This window comes from Ruditapes philippinarum, unplaced genomic scaffold, assembly GCF_026571515.1.
Source record: "Ruditapes philippinarum isolate M1 unplaced genomic scaffold, ASM2657151v2 ctg206_1_1_1_1, whole genome shotgun sequence".
Classification (NCBI taxonomy): Eukaryota; Metazoa; Mollusca; class Bivalvia; order Venerida; family Veneridae; genus Ruditapes; species Ruditapes philippinarum.
Window position 1 is genome coordinate 41,965 of NW_026860974.1, and position 16,548 is coordinate 58,512.

Genomic DNA, 16,548 nt, shown 5'->3' on the forward strand with positions numbered 1-16,548 from the left:
TAATATTCACAAAACACTCACCGTCATGTAATGTGCCAACACGAAACGGGGTTTACAAGTAGATAAACAAGGAGTATTTGACCTTTGGTCATATGACGTCACAGAAAAATTTACATGTGTTTAGCAGATTTTTGGAATATTAAAGGTATATAGATGCATTTTTTATGTTGGTAATCATTTATTTCAAACAATCTTTTGTTCTGAGCTATGTAAATTTGCTGATCCATGCATAGCAATAAGGTAGTAATCATTACGATAATTGATCAAGCGTTTGACGTCATTGTTCACGTGCCTGCAGGATACTGTGTATTACATTTAAATGTTACTATATTTAGACATTGCGTAGTCTATAAACACACGACCTTGAACTGATTAGTGCACGTACTGTATGACATTTCACAGCCTGTTGCATACACAAATGCGTTTCATTGACCACTTGGCATTACTTATAAATTACATGCTGTTCTCATGTTACAATGTATTTTAGCTCTGCAGCGCATGACTGTACAGCTGACTTAGACTGCACAGTGTGCTAATAAAACTAGATACTATAGATCTATATCTGTGCAGTAGTTCAGTAGATCTACTGTATTTCTAGTATGCATAACGTAGATATAATCTAAATACCGTTTAGTAAAGCTTAACGACCGGAAAAACGTTAATAAGATTAAACTGATTAAATGATATTTTAAAGTCACTTCAAATTTCCAGCCGTAAAGTTCAAATTTCCAGTCAGTCTTAAACCTTTGTCATGCCCCCATGCATATATTCTAAAGACATAAACACATTTAACATGATGACCCTAGGCCTTGATTGGAAATAAAAGTTATTCTATTCTGTTCTACTCTATTATTCTATTCTATTCTATTCTATTCTATAGTGTCTTCAATTTTTACAGCTCTATATGAATGAGATCCTGTATGTTGTGATCAAAGTGGTTTACCACACGTCAATTTTATTGGACTACCCGACCGACAGCGTACAGAACTTTGTCACTTTTGTACATGTTCAAAACTTGTGAAACACTTTGATATTTCTTACAGTTACCTCCCCTTGCATTAGAAACTCCATTTGCACTAGAGAACTTGTACTGGTCTGGGACTATCAACCGGACAACATTTGTCCATGCAGATTTCATGATTTTTAAGCTAGAGATCTGAAAATTTGACTCAGTACAGCTACTTGTTTATTTACTTCTGATTATGTTGACATTTATATCTGAGGCCCATCAAACTCGAAGAGATTATCAAAATTACCTTAATTGTCCACACTGCAGTACCATGTGTACGGACAGATATGTACGATAATCAAGCTTTTATCTGAATTAAATCAGAATCATGTACATATCCAATATGTACATGATGCTGATTTAATTCAGATAAAAGCTTGGGTGTTTTAATTTTTCATTTTCAACATGATAAACCAATTATATTTCAGCCACAGACACTTGGGGTTTGGAGCTCAAAACGCCTTTAAATATGAATTTTTTTCAAAACGACTTATATTAAGTTTTTTTTGATATATATGATCAATACATGTGCTGGGATTGACAAATATGCATTTTATTTGGATTTTAAAGGCGTTTTGAGCTCCAAACCCCAAGTGTCTGTGATTTCAGCAGCAAATGCTGTAGTTTTGAATATTCTATCGTTTACTCAACAAATGATTTGGCATGCGAGCAGTTCCTGTACAAAAATCATAGTTTCTTAAAAATTAATTTTTATTACACTCACTCACCAAAAAATTGAATGTTACACATCAATAATCTGCTGGTCACCCAAATTATGGAAATTTCATTATGTTCTAAACAAAGAATAACCCTAGTTATGAGGCCTCATATAGGGTACTGAAATTATCCATTATTTTGTATGAAGAGAAGTAGTTCCCATACATAAAATATAACCAATTATAATTATACAAATTTGTTATATCAGACCTATTTTTCATTTAAAACTGTCGAAGAGACCATTTTTCCAGAGGCAGGTAGATGTAATTAATGATATAGAGCGTAGATTAAACACTGGTATCTATTAGCTGGTATCCATACCCCAATGCAATCACAGGCAATGGCGTGCTTGTTTGCATTAAAGCCATAAAATTATTAATATGATAATATAGGTCAAAATTCTGATAATTAAACAGGTTTTCATCGCATTGCTTACTTATCTGTAAGCAGGTGGTATTAGTGGCCTAAGTATTTTTGTGCATGCAGGCATGGACGGAATCCCCCAAAGGTAACAAGGTTACGTTTTCTTAACGCACAGGTGATAGGTATTAAAATGAAAACTTTCTATATGTACTGCCAAACTGACACTTATATTTTCTCTCGTTTATTTATCTGCTTGATTTTATATCAATTTTTGAAGAATGCAAGTAAAAATCAAGCACTTAAACGAAAAATACAGATACTGCTTCTGTACGGGAACTGCTCGCATGCCAGTATGGGTAGTAAAAGAAGTCAGGAATTGCACTCTAACATCAAGATTTTCAATGTCTGGATTCTTGAAACAAACATTTAAATATTACCATTTACAACATTTAAAATAAAGTTGATTACTTAATAATAGAAGAATGATGAATTTATTTTTGGTATAAATCTATCTATCTTCCATTAATGTCAAACCATTTGTGGGGAGGTAGACATGACTCTAGACAAGTCACTTCAGAGACAGCTATGAGATACAAGGGAATCTGGGGACCAGTCCTAGTGAGTCCCTAGCTGTTATTGAATAGACCCCTTTGTTCTTTTACATGTCCAGTGTATAGTACTGATACATGCAAGGATAACCTGGATTTCTTACCAGTACATCTCTGGTTAGGTGAGAAACACTGAAAGTGTCTCTGAAAAATCCCAAGGGTGTCACCCAGGATCAAACCCTGGACCTCAGGAGTGACAGCAAGTGGTCTAACCAACTGAGCTATCGCGCCACCAGAGCTATCACGCCACCTAAAATATACTGATCAACAACCACTGAACAAAGAAAAAAACTGAATCAGGCATTTTCTGGGCCATCCGTGTTTGGTGGTTGTCCGGCTTTGGGGGTCCCCAACCAGTATAATGAATGTCAGTTTAACCTGGGATAATATCAACAACCACTTACTTGGATGTCTTAGTTTGAAATTTTGAAAGAACGAACAAACAAACTTAAAACATAAATTGAAAAAGAACTGATAATTGTATTCTTTGCAAGCATTTCAGTGCAGAAATGCTTAAGAAAGCAGCAATTTAGAGAATTTAGTAAAAAGGAAATTTTTTTCTTTGATGGGATTTGTGTGACTTGTTGGACCCTTTACCTCATATATACGCAAAACAACGCACTTTCGACCCCCCCCCCCCCTCTTTTAGGTCTCAAATAGTGAAAAAATGTTCTATTTGGGCCCCAAACACATGTTGCTTAAAAAAGTGAGCACTTTTTCGGTGCCGCTCCCCATCCAAAAGATACATCAGGGTGTTGCCAGAAGGGGGATGTGCCCCCTTCTGTTTGGGGGGTTTGAAGGGGGGCGGTAGTCCCCCTCATTGCCAAGAAAATTTTGGACTTGTGAGAGGCTAAAAATGACCCCAGGTGGATCATAAAGTATCGTGTAACCAACGCTGAAAAGCCTTTGACTCTATCTCAACCCCTTGAGAAGTTGCAGCACTTTGAAATAAATTTTGATTGACAAAATCAAGGCAAAATAGTGATTTTTGGCAATTTTGAGACCTCCCCTCGTTGCCATGGTAACAGGAAATTTAAGACTGAGCATGTCGTTTAAAGGCAATGGTCCAGTCAACATTTGTCCCAAGTTTGATTAGTATTGAAGCATTTTTTATAGTTTCAAAGCAGTTTGAACTTGTAACAGGAGGCTTTTCAATGAAAACGGCCATTTTTCACAATATGCTCATGAGGGAAAGGGTTAAAGATATATTAGGCTTAAATTTGATGTTAGAAAATATTGATAATTGCTACACAGTCTCTTTGTAAACATAAAATAAACATGTTTCACTTCATAACAAAGTAGATATGTTATGTTTAAAATTCTACACACTATAGGTGGTCACTATAATTATGAACATATAGTGTCATTAAAAAAAACTGACATAATATTTATATCTCTGACTTTTAATGTTGATTTTAGATAGGTTGATCTGAAGACTGACCAGGAAAATGTTATCCAATGAAGATCCATACAGTCAGGTGTGCATTGTGTCCATGAAAACCTTGGATGGAAAAACTGAGGGAACTGCCAGTGCAATATTGATTGACTCTAAACAGGGCCTTGTTTTAACACATGCATCAGTTTTATACCCTTTAATTGAGGATTGTGATCCAGAGAGACTAGGGAAAGTGTTGAATTCAGGCAGTGGTGATAAAAGAATATTTTCTAGTTCAGTTAATATTGAGGTAACTTTACCCAATGGTGAAAACGGCCCTGAGGACTCGTACTTTACAAATGACAATACAATTCACCCAGTCAAATTGCTTAGTAACACTGTTCAAGATGTTAAACCTTTCATTAAGTGTAAAGGTAAATTTAAGACTATATTCGAATGCCGTAGACTTACAAGAGTCCTAAATAATCTTATGCCAAGTGACTCATGGCAGTTTGTTGAAGAAACAGCAGCTACAGAAAACAAACAGAATCAAGATAATAAAACTCAAACCAAAGCTCAAATGTGTTACAAGCTACTGTCATTCTTTGTGCTTATCAAATTACAGAATATGTATCCAATAGATAATGTTTTAATGATAAGGGACTCTATTGATAATAAGGTAGGAGATCTTGTGGAGATTTGTGCAACACCATTTGGGAGTATGAGTCCTGAAGTATTCTTAAATGCCAAGAGTAGAGGTATCTTAAGCAACGTGGCAGGGCCTCAAGGTATCTTATTATTGACAGATGCAAGGTGTGTTCCTGGAAGTGAGGGAGGGGCATTGTTTTACTGCCATAAAAGGAAAAGGTATTTTCTTAACTTACTATTTATTCCATATACAATTTAGGTATTTTCTTGACTGTTTATTTCATATAAAATGTATTTCATTAACCGTTATTCTATATACAATGTAGATAATTTCTAAACTGTTAATTCCTTATATACAGTAAAGCATTGCTCTCTCATTCTCTGTTTTTGGGGGAACAGTACCTATTCCTGTAGAAGCTGGAGATTATAAAGAATTTCTCTAAGCTCAAACTCAGATCTCAGGTATTTGATTGGTCAGAAACTGCCATTAAATGTTCACTGACCAATGAAAAATCTGAGATTTGAGATGGAACTCAGAAAAAAAGTTTTATTCCTATGTAGGAGGATTTTGGACACTTTGTGCTGCACATAAATACAATAATGACAAATTCTCAATATTCATGTTGTTCATTAATAAATATCTTATTTTGTTAAAATAGGATATTGTTAAGGGATTTCTGCTCCAGGTAAATTAAAAAAAACAAAGGAGTTTTCTTTAAAAATGGAGGAGAATATAATCCTTTTAAGGAGGAAATGGTGCCAAAATTAGGCACCAAAATTGATGAATTGAAAGCCCTGTGTAGGTATTCTTCTTAACTGTTTATGCCACATACAATTTAGGCATTTTCTTAAGTGTTTTTCCAGTCATGTACACAATAGGTGTTTTTTAATTGTTTATTCCATAATACATGTACAAAGTAATTGCAACTTTTCAGTTACTAGGCATGGAGCTTGAATAAAAGAATGTGTAAATTTTAAAAACATAATATTTGTCATTATAGGTTATTAGCAGGCATCATGATAGCATCATTGTGTTGGAAGAACAATGAGTGGGTCGGATTGTCCTTAGCATGTGCAATAAGTGAAGTACTTGGTTGCTTAAAAACACATTTAACACACAACATTGACAGTGTTAAACAGACAGACTATGTGGGTGGATTTGGTAAGTTATGAGCTCAAAAGATTTCAAATAAAAAGTTGGGCAATTAATATATTAATATTGAGGGTTGATGCAAAAGGGATGTAACTTACATTAAATAAAGAATGAGTCGCGACCCTTTCACACAAAGCTGTCGTTATGATTTCAGTGTGGGTGTTGTTGTTGTCATGCAGAAGCTTGATGAACCCCATTTTTGAAACATTTTGATATGTATCAACACAACAATTGTAATACTTGCTTATCATGACAAAGTACATTTGAAAGACATTAGGCATTATTCTGAAAGGCATTTTTTCGAGTTATGCCCCTTTTGTGTCAAAATTTGTAATTGATTGTCATTAATTTTAACAAACAAGCATCTACACTGCTTGGGATGCTCTCTTTAAGCTGTAGTTTGAGTACCGGTATGTGTATGTTTGTGGATTTGATATGCTATTTTAAGAAATCAGGTATGAATAATATCCGTACCGTAGGCATGCTATTTGGCAAGTTCTTTCATGCATACAAGTTTTTAAAGACTGAAGAGTTTGCTTTTTTGTTTCAAGGGCATTGATTTTCGTTATGCACAGTCCTAAATGAAATATTTTAGTGAAATCTATTGATAATAGATTCATTTGTAAATGTTTTTACATCTTATACTGAATTAAACAATTATTTTTTTCTGTGATTAAAAGAGTACTGAATTAAATGATTACGGTACTTCTCTTTCAGATTCAGGATTTATACCTGAGTTACTACAGAAGGTCAGGTGTGTTAATGTTGGACATAACTGGGGATCTGGTGTTGTCATAGACTCTATGAAAGGGCTCATTTTAACATGTAGCCATGTTTTAAATGATGTCAAATTCTCGGGAGGTAAGACTACCTCTTTAACTTTGTTGTTGTTGATAGGTTTGTTTATACTCAGCGCTGGAATAACCATATGTCCGAGATTTATCAGCATCCATGCAGGTCCTCTGTAGAAGTCTCATCGGGGTAGTCTTTTCAAGCCGAATCTTCCATAGCCTATTCTTCGTTCGTTGGTGGTTGAAGAAGATGACAATACTATCCAAGGCATCAGCTTTCCAACGGCATCTCTAACAAAAACGACCCTTGTTAGCCCCACCCTCCAGAGTTAGTTATGACAGGTCAACCAATCATCTATGGTACTTGAGATGACTTGACCTTAACCTGCCATGTGCCTGCTCCGCGACGTGCAGGCCTCTGGAGGGATTTGGAGAAGTACCACTTGAACCCTTACAATGCTTTAATATCTTCATTGGACTCGTCCATCTTTTAATCTGGACAAAACCATTCATTTATTTTAGGGAAAATCTCAAAATGTTTATTCATTGAATTCAGTGCAGACTATCAGATGGCATGGATGTGCTGACTAATCTTGGTTTGTACTTGCTTATATTCAGCATGCTTAGTGTCAAGGAAAGGCTTAGTCTCAATAGATTGCAATGTGGTGACTGCATGACAAAGTACAACACCAAGATTGAGTTCAACAAGCATCAAACATCTGTTTTTGCATAACTAAAAGCTACATGTGCAACCAGTTTTATAAATTAACATAATTAGAAATGTTGAAAAATATTTAATGATTTAGACCGAAATGCATGTATAATTGTGTAAGGTTTTCTATTTCAGTTTCTGTGAATGATTCTGAATCAAGCCCTGCTCAGATGTGTAATGTTATTTATAGAACCCCACTGAAGTCACATTTTGATATTGCCTTAATCCAGCAGAAAACTTGTACAACAACCGGTGATGAAGAATATCCCATTAAATTTGGAAGAGCAGTTGAAGGTAAGCTTTACATTGTTTTAAGGCAACTTTTTTAATGATTCATATTGAAGGGCATAAAGCTATAGATTCTATTCAAACAAATTTTTTTATGAAATTTATGAATAGTAAAAAAAGTTATGTTGTTTCCATTATAATTATGGTCAATTCTCAAAGCAGTGTAATTTTGAATTTCACTGTTATTTAACACACATGAATATTGTACCTAAACAGAATAAATTGTTCTTGAATAAAATACAATGTATTATGCTGCTATTTCAAGTAGGGTTTTACCCGTTTACCAAATATTCTGTGCCAAACTCCACAGTGATTACCTCCCTTTGCAGATTGTAATCACTGCCTTCGCAGACGTCACATGTTGATGAAAGTCACATGACGTAATGTCAAAATTCAAATTTAAATAGCGAACGTTACATAGAAAATCTAACGTACTTTTTGTACCTACATTCGTTATAGTTTATCAAAAAAATATCAAAAGTATAAAAAACAATGAAAAATAAATTCAAAAGCTAAAAATATAAAATATCAAAATATTGATAAAAATGTGTGTGATGGCAGAGATCTCTGTACTGATAAGGGGAGATCACTGCATAGGAGATTGATTCTGTGCATGTGCCATTCTCACATATACATGTATACATATTTCTTTCATACATGTATTTACTTTCTGACCTGAAAGTGGCTTAAAAATCATTTAAGACTGCTCTATCTGAAAGGAGAATAATTTTATATCTGATTTATAATTTGTTGCAGGTGAAGTGATGTATGTAATAGGCCATGCTATATTTAGAGGAAAAGGTGACACATTACCTATGGTTTGTAGAGGAATTGTTTCAAAGATTGTGCGGCACAATAACGTCCCGGTCATGTTACAGGTAACAAGAATTATCAGCTTGATTTGTGAAGATTTATAATATCTGTCACATGTTGCGGGTTCCCGAGGGACGAATGTTTCGATCCCAACCACAAACATATGTCAAATATGTGTTTTTGCATATTCTACCATTTTCTATCATGTTTTAATAAAACAATTCCATGGAAATTTATGCCATTACATCCATAACTATTTTCTTACAATAGCATATGAAATTACAACTTCATAACTCTAAACTACGTCATCCTAAGCATGCCATTGTATAGCATGCAACTCATGTGGTACCCCCGATGCCAGATGAAATTTCTGGAATGGGTTAAACTAACTGAAATGCCAGTCTGATATGCAAGAAATACATTAGAAACATCACATAAATGTACATCATTGTTCCTTGGCATTAACAGTTGAATAACTGCCCCTTTTTCTACTTTGCTTCTAACAAACTGTCCAGCGTTGAGAAAAGCTAAGGGTCTTGTTGAGTTTATGAAACAACTAATTTTTTTCTTCATGCTTTTATATATTTGATGACTCATTTATAGACAACATGTGCAGTGCATGCAGGAGCAAGTGGTGGAGGTGTGTTTAATACAAGAGGACAACTTGTTGCTTTAGTGGTCTGTAATTCAAAGTAAGTTGTACACCAGCATAAAACATAATTTCATGTACATCATGAAATCATTGTACATGTATTATGTCTTGTTGTTTGTTTGTAATTGGTTACTGTGAATTCACTTTATTTTGTGAGCAGGTAAGTTCATTGTTTTGTCAAACAGGACATTTTTGTGGGTTCTTAAATTCATAAACTGTCTGATTTTGTAAAAAAAGTAAAATGAAGGTACATGTAATGTAATGCAAAATAATCCTACAGCAGTAGAATTAAAACTTTTTAAGTTTTTGGATTGACCTATCCACAAAATGAGTACCATAGGAATAGTAATGATTTTAGATAAAAAATTTCCTCAGTGAGTTTGTGCCTATGGCTAAAGGTGATCAGCATTATTTTTCTTCATAAGTACTAAATAATCAAGAAAAAACCTGAAATAATTAAGGATTGATATCCTACTATATAGGGATTGTCATTTATGGCTACTTTCCATAGTTTTCAACTGTTTAGTTCTGTGGGTATAGCTGTCTGTCTCTAAATGGAAAGTGCATATTCTCCTCATTCACCATCACAAATTAATTTTGGAGGAATTGATATTTACTTTTGGGAATATATGTTAGAAGTTGTACAGAATCCGAAAAAGGTTAATGCTAGCCACTGTACAACTATACCTGAAATGTCTAAAATAATTGTTTTATAGTTTACAAATTATGGTTTTTATCAGTTTAACCAATTAGGGTTTAATCTGTATTACCAATCAAGGTTTTATCTGTTCAAGTTTGTTCATGTTTTATACAATAACAATGTCAACTTCCACAGTAAGTGAAAAAAAAGCTATGATCAGAATCAGCAGACTGTCTATAGCATGTTTTCATGTTTGCTCCAGACAAGAAAAAAACAACAGCAATGCCCTGAATTACCATGTTGTGCCATGGCTTTTTCTCTTTATGTTGCGTATATATAAGTAAATAATATGTTAAGAAGCTTCATTGAATTGCTTTTGATTTCTATTTTGCCAACAGCACTTTATTTCTGTGATCTTAGTGAAAGCATGTTTAAAGAATGAAATTTTCTATGAATTTATTATTATTATTATTTTCAGGGACACAGTATCTGGGGCATATTATCCACATGTTAACATGTGTGTACCCATAGAAACAGTGGCTTCAATTATCAAGTATTTCATTAAGACTAATGGTAATATTTTATTTTTAGATTTATAATAACATTCTTACTGAAAGCAATCACTTTGATACATTATGAAGCCATACTTGGCTAATTAGCTCACATTGTTGACTTTAACCCAAATGTGAAAAAAGGGATCCTTTAATAGATGATGTTAGGATTGCAGGTTGCAGGTGAGGGTGGCTATATGTGAAAAAGGAAACCTTGTTTAAACCTTGGAGAGGTAAGGGTAAAAGTCAGTCTAAATGTGGAAAAGATAACCGTGGAGAGATGAGTATGACTAAATGTGTGGGGGGGGGGGGGGAATCATGGAAGTGTGGGGATATTTCAAGTTGAAAACCAGTATCCATTATGGGGCTTGGATTTTGTAAGCAAGAAGATAATGCACATGTATAACTAAATGAATGTTGTATGCCTTACAGCAATATCTTAACCAATTACTGCATGAGCATTTTGTGAAAAATGGCTGTTTTCATTGAAAATCCTCATGTTACAAGTTTAAATTGCTATGAAACTATAAGTACCGGTATAACAGATGCTTCAATATTCATCAAACTTGGCACAACTGTTGACTAGACCATAGCCTTTGTAACGGCATGCTCAATCTTAAATTTCCTGTTATCATGGCAACAAGGGGACATCTCAAAATTGCCATAAAATTATGCGTTTATTTTTTTCCATCCAGACTGATTTCAAAAGTGCTGCCACTTTTCAATGGATTGAGATAGAGTCAAAGGCTTTTTAATTTTCAATCTAATTCTGAGCATATTGCTTTATTATCCTTTGCAAATATTTTAAATGCTTCACTTTATCTTTGTAATAATTTTAAACTTTATGTTTTTAGACTTTTTGAACTCCGTTGAGTTTCTTTAAGCATTTCAATGAAAAACATTAGATAAAATTTGTTATTCAGATGCTGATATACTGAGGTCACTACATGTGAAGAATAATTCTATAAATAGAATATGGAGTATTGGAACTGAAGGTTAGTATATTTTATCTGAGTGCTATAATTTATCTAGATATAAAATTCTATTTGCTGGGTGTTAAGTATCAGTTTTAACCTTTAACACTGCCAAATTTGTGTAATGGCTTTGCCGAGCTTTGAATTTGGAAAGTCTTTTTCAATTTAGAGATTTGAATATCAAAATATAAAAATTATGCTACCAGCAACAGGATAGAGCTTTGTCAATGTTAAGGAATGAACAATATTTTAGTCATATTTGATTGAACACAAGTTGTATGGTCGTATGGCCTGTTGTTAGGAACCTTTTGCCAAGATAGTTTTGAATGTTACTGAATGTCGAGTAATAAAATCTTTCTTGGGAAGAAATGATCTAAAATGCAAACAGAGAAATAGAGGTTTTTTATACAGGTGAAAACTGGAGCTTAGGATAATTCATTTTGGATCTTGGGGACTAGGTTTTCATCTTAAGTTAGCCTAAAGTTTATCTTTTTATGGCATTTTTTATGGTTTGCATGATTTGCCTTTACTTCATGCCATTCAGTAAATATTTCTTGGTTTTTTTTGTTGTTTTAAATTTACTATAAACATGTAAAATATGTGCAATATAATATTTAGTGTCATTCAGTAAAAGAAAAGAAACATATTGCTTTATACATGTAAATGTACATTCTAGTGTATGTAGGAATTGAATTTACATGAAACAAGTTATACCAAACTGCTTTTTCCATAAATATCTTGACCATGGATTTGTTGATTTCTCTTTCACAGATTGCAAAGTATATAGTCCAATTTGAACGGAGCTGAGTGTGTGGCAGTCTGGCAGATAAGTTATACATGTATGTGCAATAATAATTGATGCGCTACTTAGAGCACATATTCATGAACACTTGAAGTGGAAAACCATATTTTATATACTGTGTTCACTTTACTTTAAAATACACATTGCTTTTACACTTTGCTCAAATGGAAATTTTGTGCTTGTTTATAATTTTGCAAAATATTTAATTGCTGATTGATTGTTTAACTGGTTGTTGAGTTGGAGCCCAGATAGGTCTGTCTTTCACAGATTTTTAATTTTTGTGAGGTTTGTTCACCCTGGAAGGAACTAGATAATACTGGTATTAGAAATGTGATACAGTGTGTATTTCACTCTAAAATTTTATATTATTCCAAGAAATTACTTTTCAATATTATTGTTTTCATTGTTGGATGGATAATATTTATTGATTTATGTTATTGAATCAGAGTTGTTCACTGTTATTTATTATATGTGTAATGATGTATACCTCGCCTACATTTCTTGTATTATATTCACAAGATTTTTTTTAAGAAATCTTCCATTTCTTCTTCCAACTTCCTGTATTTGTGTGATTAAAACAAAATCATTGAGAGATTTTCTTTGTTATTTGGCTAATCACAGTGATGACAATGAAAACATTGCCGTCTGCATAGATTCCTGATCATGTTTGTCAAATGAACTTTAGCTGTTATTATATTTACTAGATACACTTTATAAAGTATTAATGTTAATGTAACAAATTCGTGTGTATGTTTTTTAATTATTTCACATGATGTTCTGTCAGTGATAATGTGATGTTTCTTATATTAAAACAACGATTACTGTAACCTTTTAGTTGTTGCAATGTTTTAATTCACGCTCACGGTCAGAAGCCAGCAGTAGTTTCATTCCCTCATTGCTTCGTAAGTTGCTTTGTATCCAGGAACGGACCGTGGCCGAGTGGTTAAGGTTGTTGACTTCAAACCACTTGCCCCTCACTGATGTGGGTTTGAATCCAGACAGGGACTATGGATTATTTCATGTGAGGAAGCTATTGAGCTAGCTTACGGAACGTCAGTGGTTCTACTCAGGTGCACGTTCGTGCCTGAAATACAGTTACAGTTCGGATTCTAGATTTTTTTTAAAGATTTAAAATTTATAATTAATACACCATGCAAATTGTGCAGACTGTGCAGACTGAATTATTATATGTACACTGTATATTGCAGTTTACCATAAAATTTGATAATTTAAACATTAGTGTTTTTCATCCACGGTAACTTTTAGTTAATGTCGCCTTGTCTTGTTGATCTTTTTTATATTCTATTGACTATTTTATTTTCTCTTTTTAAAATTGTTTTTCCGGAGTCATGACCACGTTAACTTTCCTGTGTTCTTTATTTTATACCATATGGGTTTCTTCAAAGAAATATCTAAATTTATGTAAAATCTAGTTAAAATATTATGGATTTTCCAATATTAATGTGAAATAAAAAAGATGTGAGTTAATTTATTTTTTATTCTATTTTCCGAAGACATCTTTAGAACTCATTATTAATAGAATAGAGTATGACCGTAAAGGCATATTTGCTCCAAACGAACGATATTTTAGACATTTTTATAGGGTATAAGATTTGTATATTCTGCCTCTTTCTTATACTTAGAGCGCCTCTTTCTTATACTTAGAGCGCATGTATAAAGTCCCTTTATAAGCTATTGACATTAAAAGAAAACAAAAACAATTGAAATATTTTGTTTGTTTTTTTTATTCTGAAAAAGTTATTTCATAAAAATTAATGTGCTGAGCATGTATACATGTAAACAGTGATCGCCAGTCTTGACGTTACAGTTACGTCGTACGACAGCCCTTACCCTGTCGTAGAGCTGCGACATTTTTTACGACGTCGTACGCTACGACAAACGTAAATAAAACGGTCTTAACGTTCTGCGACATGTCTACGACAAAAAACTAGCCTACGACGTGTCGTAGAGCGTTGATAAAACGGCCCCCTGAGGTCTTCCTCCACCAGTAAAGCTGGAACGTCGTCAAATGACCTATACTGTGTCGGTGTGACGTAAAACCCAATCAAACAAACAAAATCCAGGAACGGATTCAAAAGTGTTTCAATAAGCCAGGGTCTGAATAAGCTTACAGCTTCTAACACAATCAAACTGAGGTATTTTATTAAGAATAAAAAAATAATTTAAATATCTTTATTATGTAACGTAAAAAGTTTAATTTAAAAAAAATCATGAATACAGTAGAATTAGTTTCCACTGAATTTGACACGGTCATTTGTCTATTGTCTCTGGTGGCAGATTGGTTGATGTCGTTTCCCATGGCAACAGTTGGTAGACTCTCAGTTACAGCAATGTCGGCTATTTCTGAAATTATAATAATTCTAAGAAATGACTGCACAATATCAATATGTTTTTCATAGCTTGTTAATGTTACTTATTTTTTGGTCTGCTTTTATCGCACTTTGTTCAGAAGATAGAAGATGATTACGAAAGCGTTAGCGTTCTTGGATATTACCGTTTATTACGGTCATTCTACTGGTCTGAAATGAACGCGTTATTAGAATCATTTGCCGCTAGCAGGCTAAGGGTTGAAATTAAAACAAAGGTTGATACGAATGCATTGACTTACGGCTAATCACACTCGATGATAATGAAACATTCTGCGTCCATTCTGATCACCATCATATACGTATGTGTTGCTAGTCAATTGTACCACGGATTTATATTAGTAATATAAATCCGTGATTGTACTTCAGCTGTGTGTTGACTGCTGCTTGAAAAACTTTTGCCACGTATTCACAAACTTTATGATGTATCAAATGAATATCATGAAAAATAAAATTTCAAAAAAAAATTCCCGCGTAAAAAAAGTTTTATTTAAATTCCTTTTTTTATTTAAATTCCTGTTTCAATTTTGATGAAAGAACGCTTTTATGGAAAAAGACAATACTTCTAAACCTATAAATTAACAGGTACTGTATGGTAAATTTTCTTTAAACCAGGTACGTATATTAATATATAAACATAGGCCTACCTTGTTCGTCGAAGTCTTAGTCAGTCGCAATTTCATTAGATACATGGTTTTCTATAAAGATGAAAAGTCATGTTTTCATACAAAATCATAAAACAATTTAATGAACTTTTTAAGGCTATAGTTTCTAGATAATTTTTTTGAGTATTTCATTGGTCAGTATGAAATGAGTTAAAAAGAGATAGAACTCTTTCTTATATTAATTTTGTCACCTTGAAGATTAATTCATTTTCACTGGAAATATGATAATGGACTTTGTCCATTTTTCAACCTGGACAAAAAACATTCATCATTCTCAAGGAAAATCCCCCAAAATGAACGGACAGAATAGCGAACAAAGCAGACCATGATCAGAAGACACGGTCTGCACTTGTCACATGGGTATATTCAACTGCTGCCAGCAAGATAAAGGTTTAAATACTATCACTCTCATCAGGGGCTATATTGCTTAATAACATTTTAAATTGACGATTTATTGGCTACTATGCTGATGCTTTATAACAAGAAAAAAATAATAAAACTATTCAAAATAATGAGACAGTAAAAAAACCCTTTAAAGTCGTCTTTAGTGGCTGATATATCCGACATAACAATGATGTTTTTGGACCACACCATATCCCTAGCACCAGTTTAAATTAAGACTCCGTAAAAATGGTATTACACGGCCGTTTGTATTAAACCTTCACGATGGTATATCTTGAACTTTCGTACTGAACTTGGCATAGGCACTGTTGCCAATCTGCATGCGAAGTTCATGTTATCCGTCTAATGTCAGTAAACTCGAGCCAGAACTCACGGAAACCATTTTATACTCCGTACAGTTATGATAAAAGTGTGTTTCTCCATTCATTTGTCTTTGAAATATTATTAACCCCCCCCCCCCAACGTCTGTAGACTGATCACAATAAACATTAAATCCCTGTTCCATTTTCTGATTTGCCCATACCTCTTAAAAGCTGCATGCCTCCAGATGAGATACAATATTTCAAGAAAGCCAAACTTGAGAAAAATGTACTGACGTTTTAAGAAATGTAAAAAGATTCAAGATAAAAGTAATTTTTTCCATGTAATGTGCCATTTATGACCGATTCTGTGGTATTTTTCACCATATTTCTACTGCGTTACTAACGCAGTAAGGGCTTTTTGTATATTTTGACCTCTTTTTTTAGTAAATTAAATGAATTGTGCAACATGTAAATCATTTTAATTATTCACTTCACAATTTTTTGCTTTTTATTTCTTTTTCAAATTTTTCATGTAAATTAGCAGAGATCTGGAGGTGTGCTGCTTTAACAACGACAGAATGATCCCCAAAATGAGTAAAGTCTAAGTGCGAAAATAAATTAGTCCCGCATATATATATGCCATAAGTCATGAGTACCCTAGACGGGCCTCTTTTGTAATTCCTTGTGTATGCGATG

At 33.5% G+C, this 16,548-nt stretch overlaps 1 protein-coding gene across 7 annotated transcripts; it reads left to right on the forward strand.

The window, feature by feature from the left end:
* The first annotated feature begins 10 nt into the window (after positions 1 to 10).
* Positions 11 to 12,917, forward strand: LOC132714082 (peroxisomal leader peptide-processing protease-like). 7 transcript variants are annotated; one of them, XM_060696820.1, is made up of 10 exons: positions 11 to 145; positions 4,117 to 4,939; positions 5,722 to 5,882; positions 6,591 to 6,734; positions 7,512 to 7,670; positions 8,421 to 8,542; positions 9,081 to 9,169; positions 10,248 to 10,342; positions 11,244 to 11,315; positions 12,066 to 12,917. In XM_060696820.1, the coding sequence occupies exons 2-10, from the start codon at positions 4,146 to 4,148 to the stop codon at positions 12,089 to 12,091; spliced, it is 1,662 nt and encodes a 553-aa protein (XP_060552803.1). In that variant the 5' UTR covers positions 11 to 145; positions 4,117 to 4,145; the 3' UTR covers positions 12,092 to 12,917. The 7 variants fall into 7 exon arrangements, with proteins under 7 accessions (XP_060552803.1, XP_060552804.1, XP_060552802.1 ...); XM_060696821.1 differs by having other exon boundaries at positions 67 to 145; positions 4,121 to 4,939; XM_060696819.1 differs by lacking the exon at positions 11 to 145 and adding an exon at positions 1,039 to 1,172.
* The last annotated feature ends 3,631 nt before the right edge of the window (positions 12,918 to 16,548 follow it).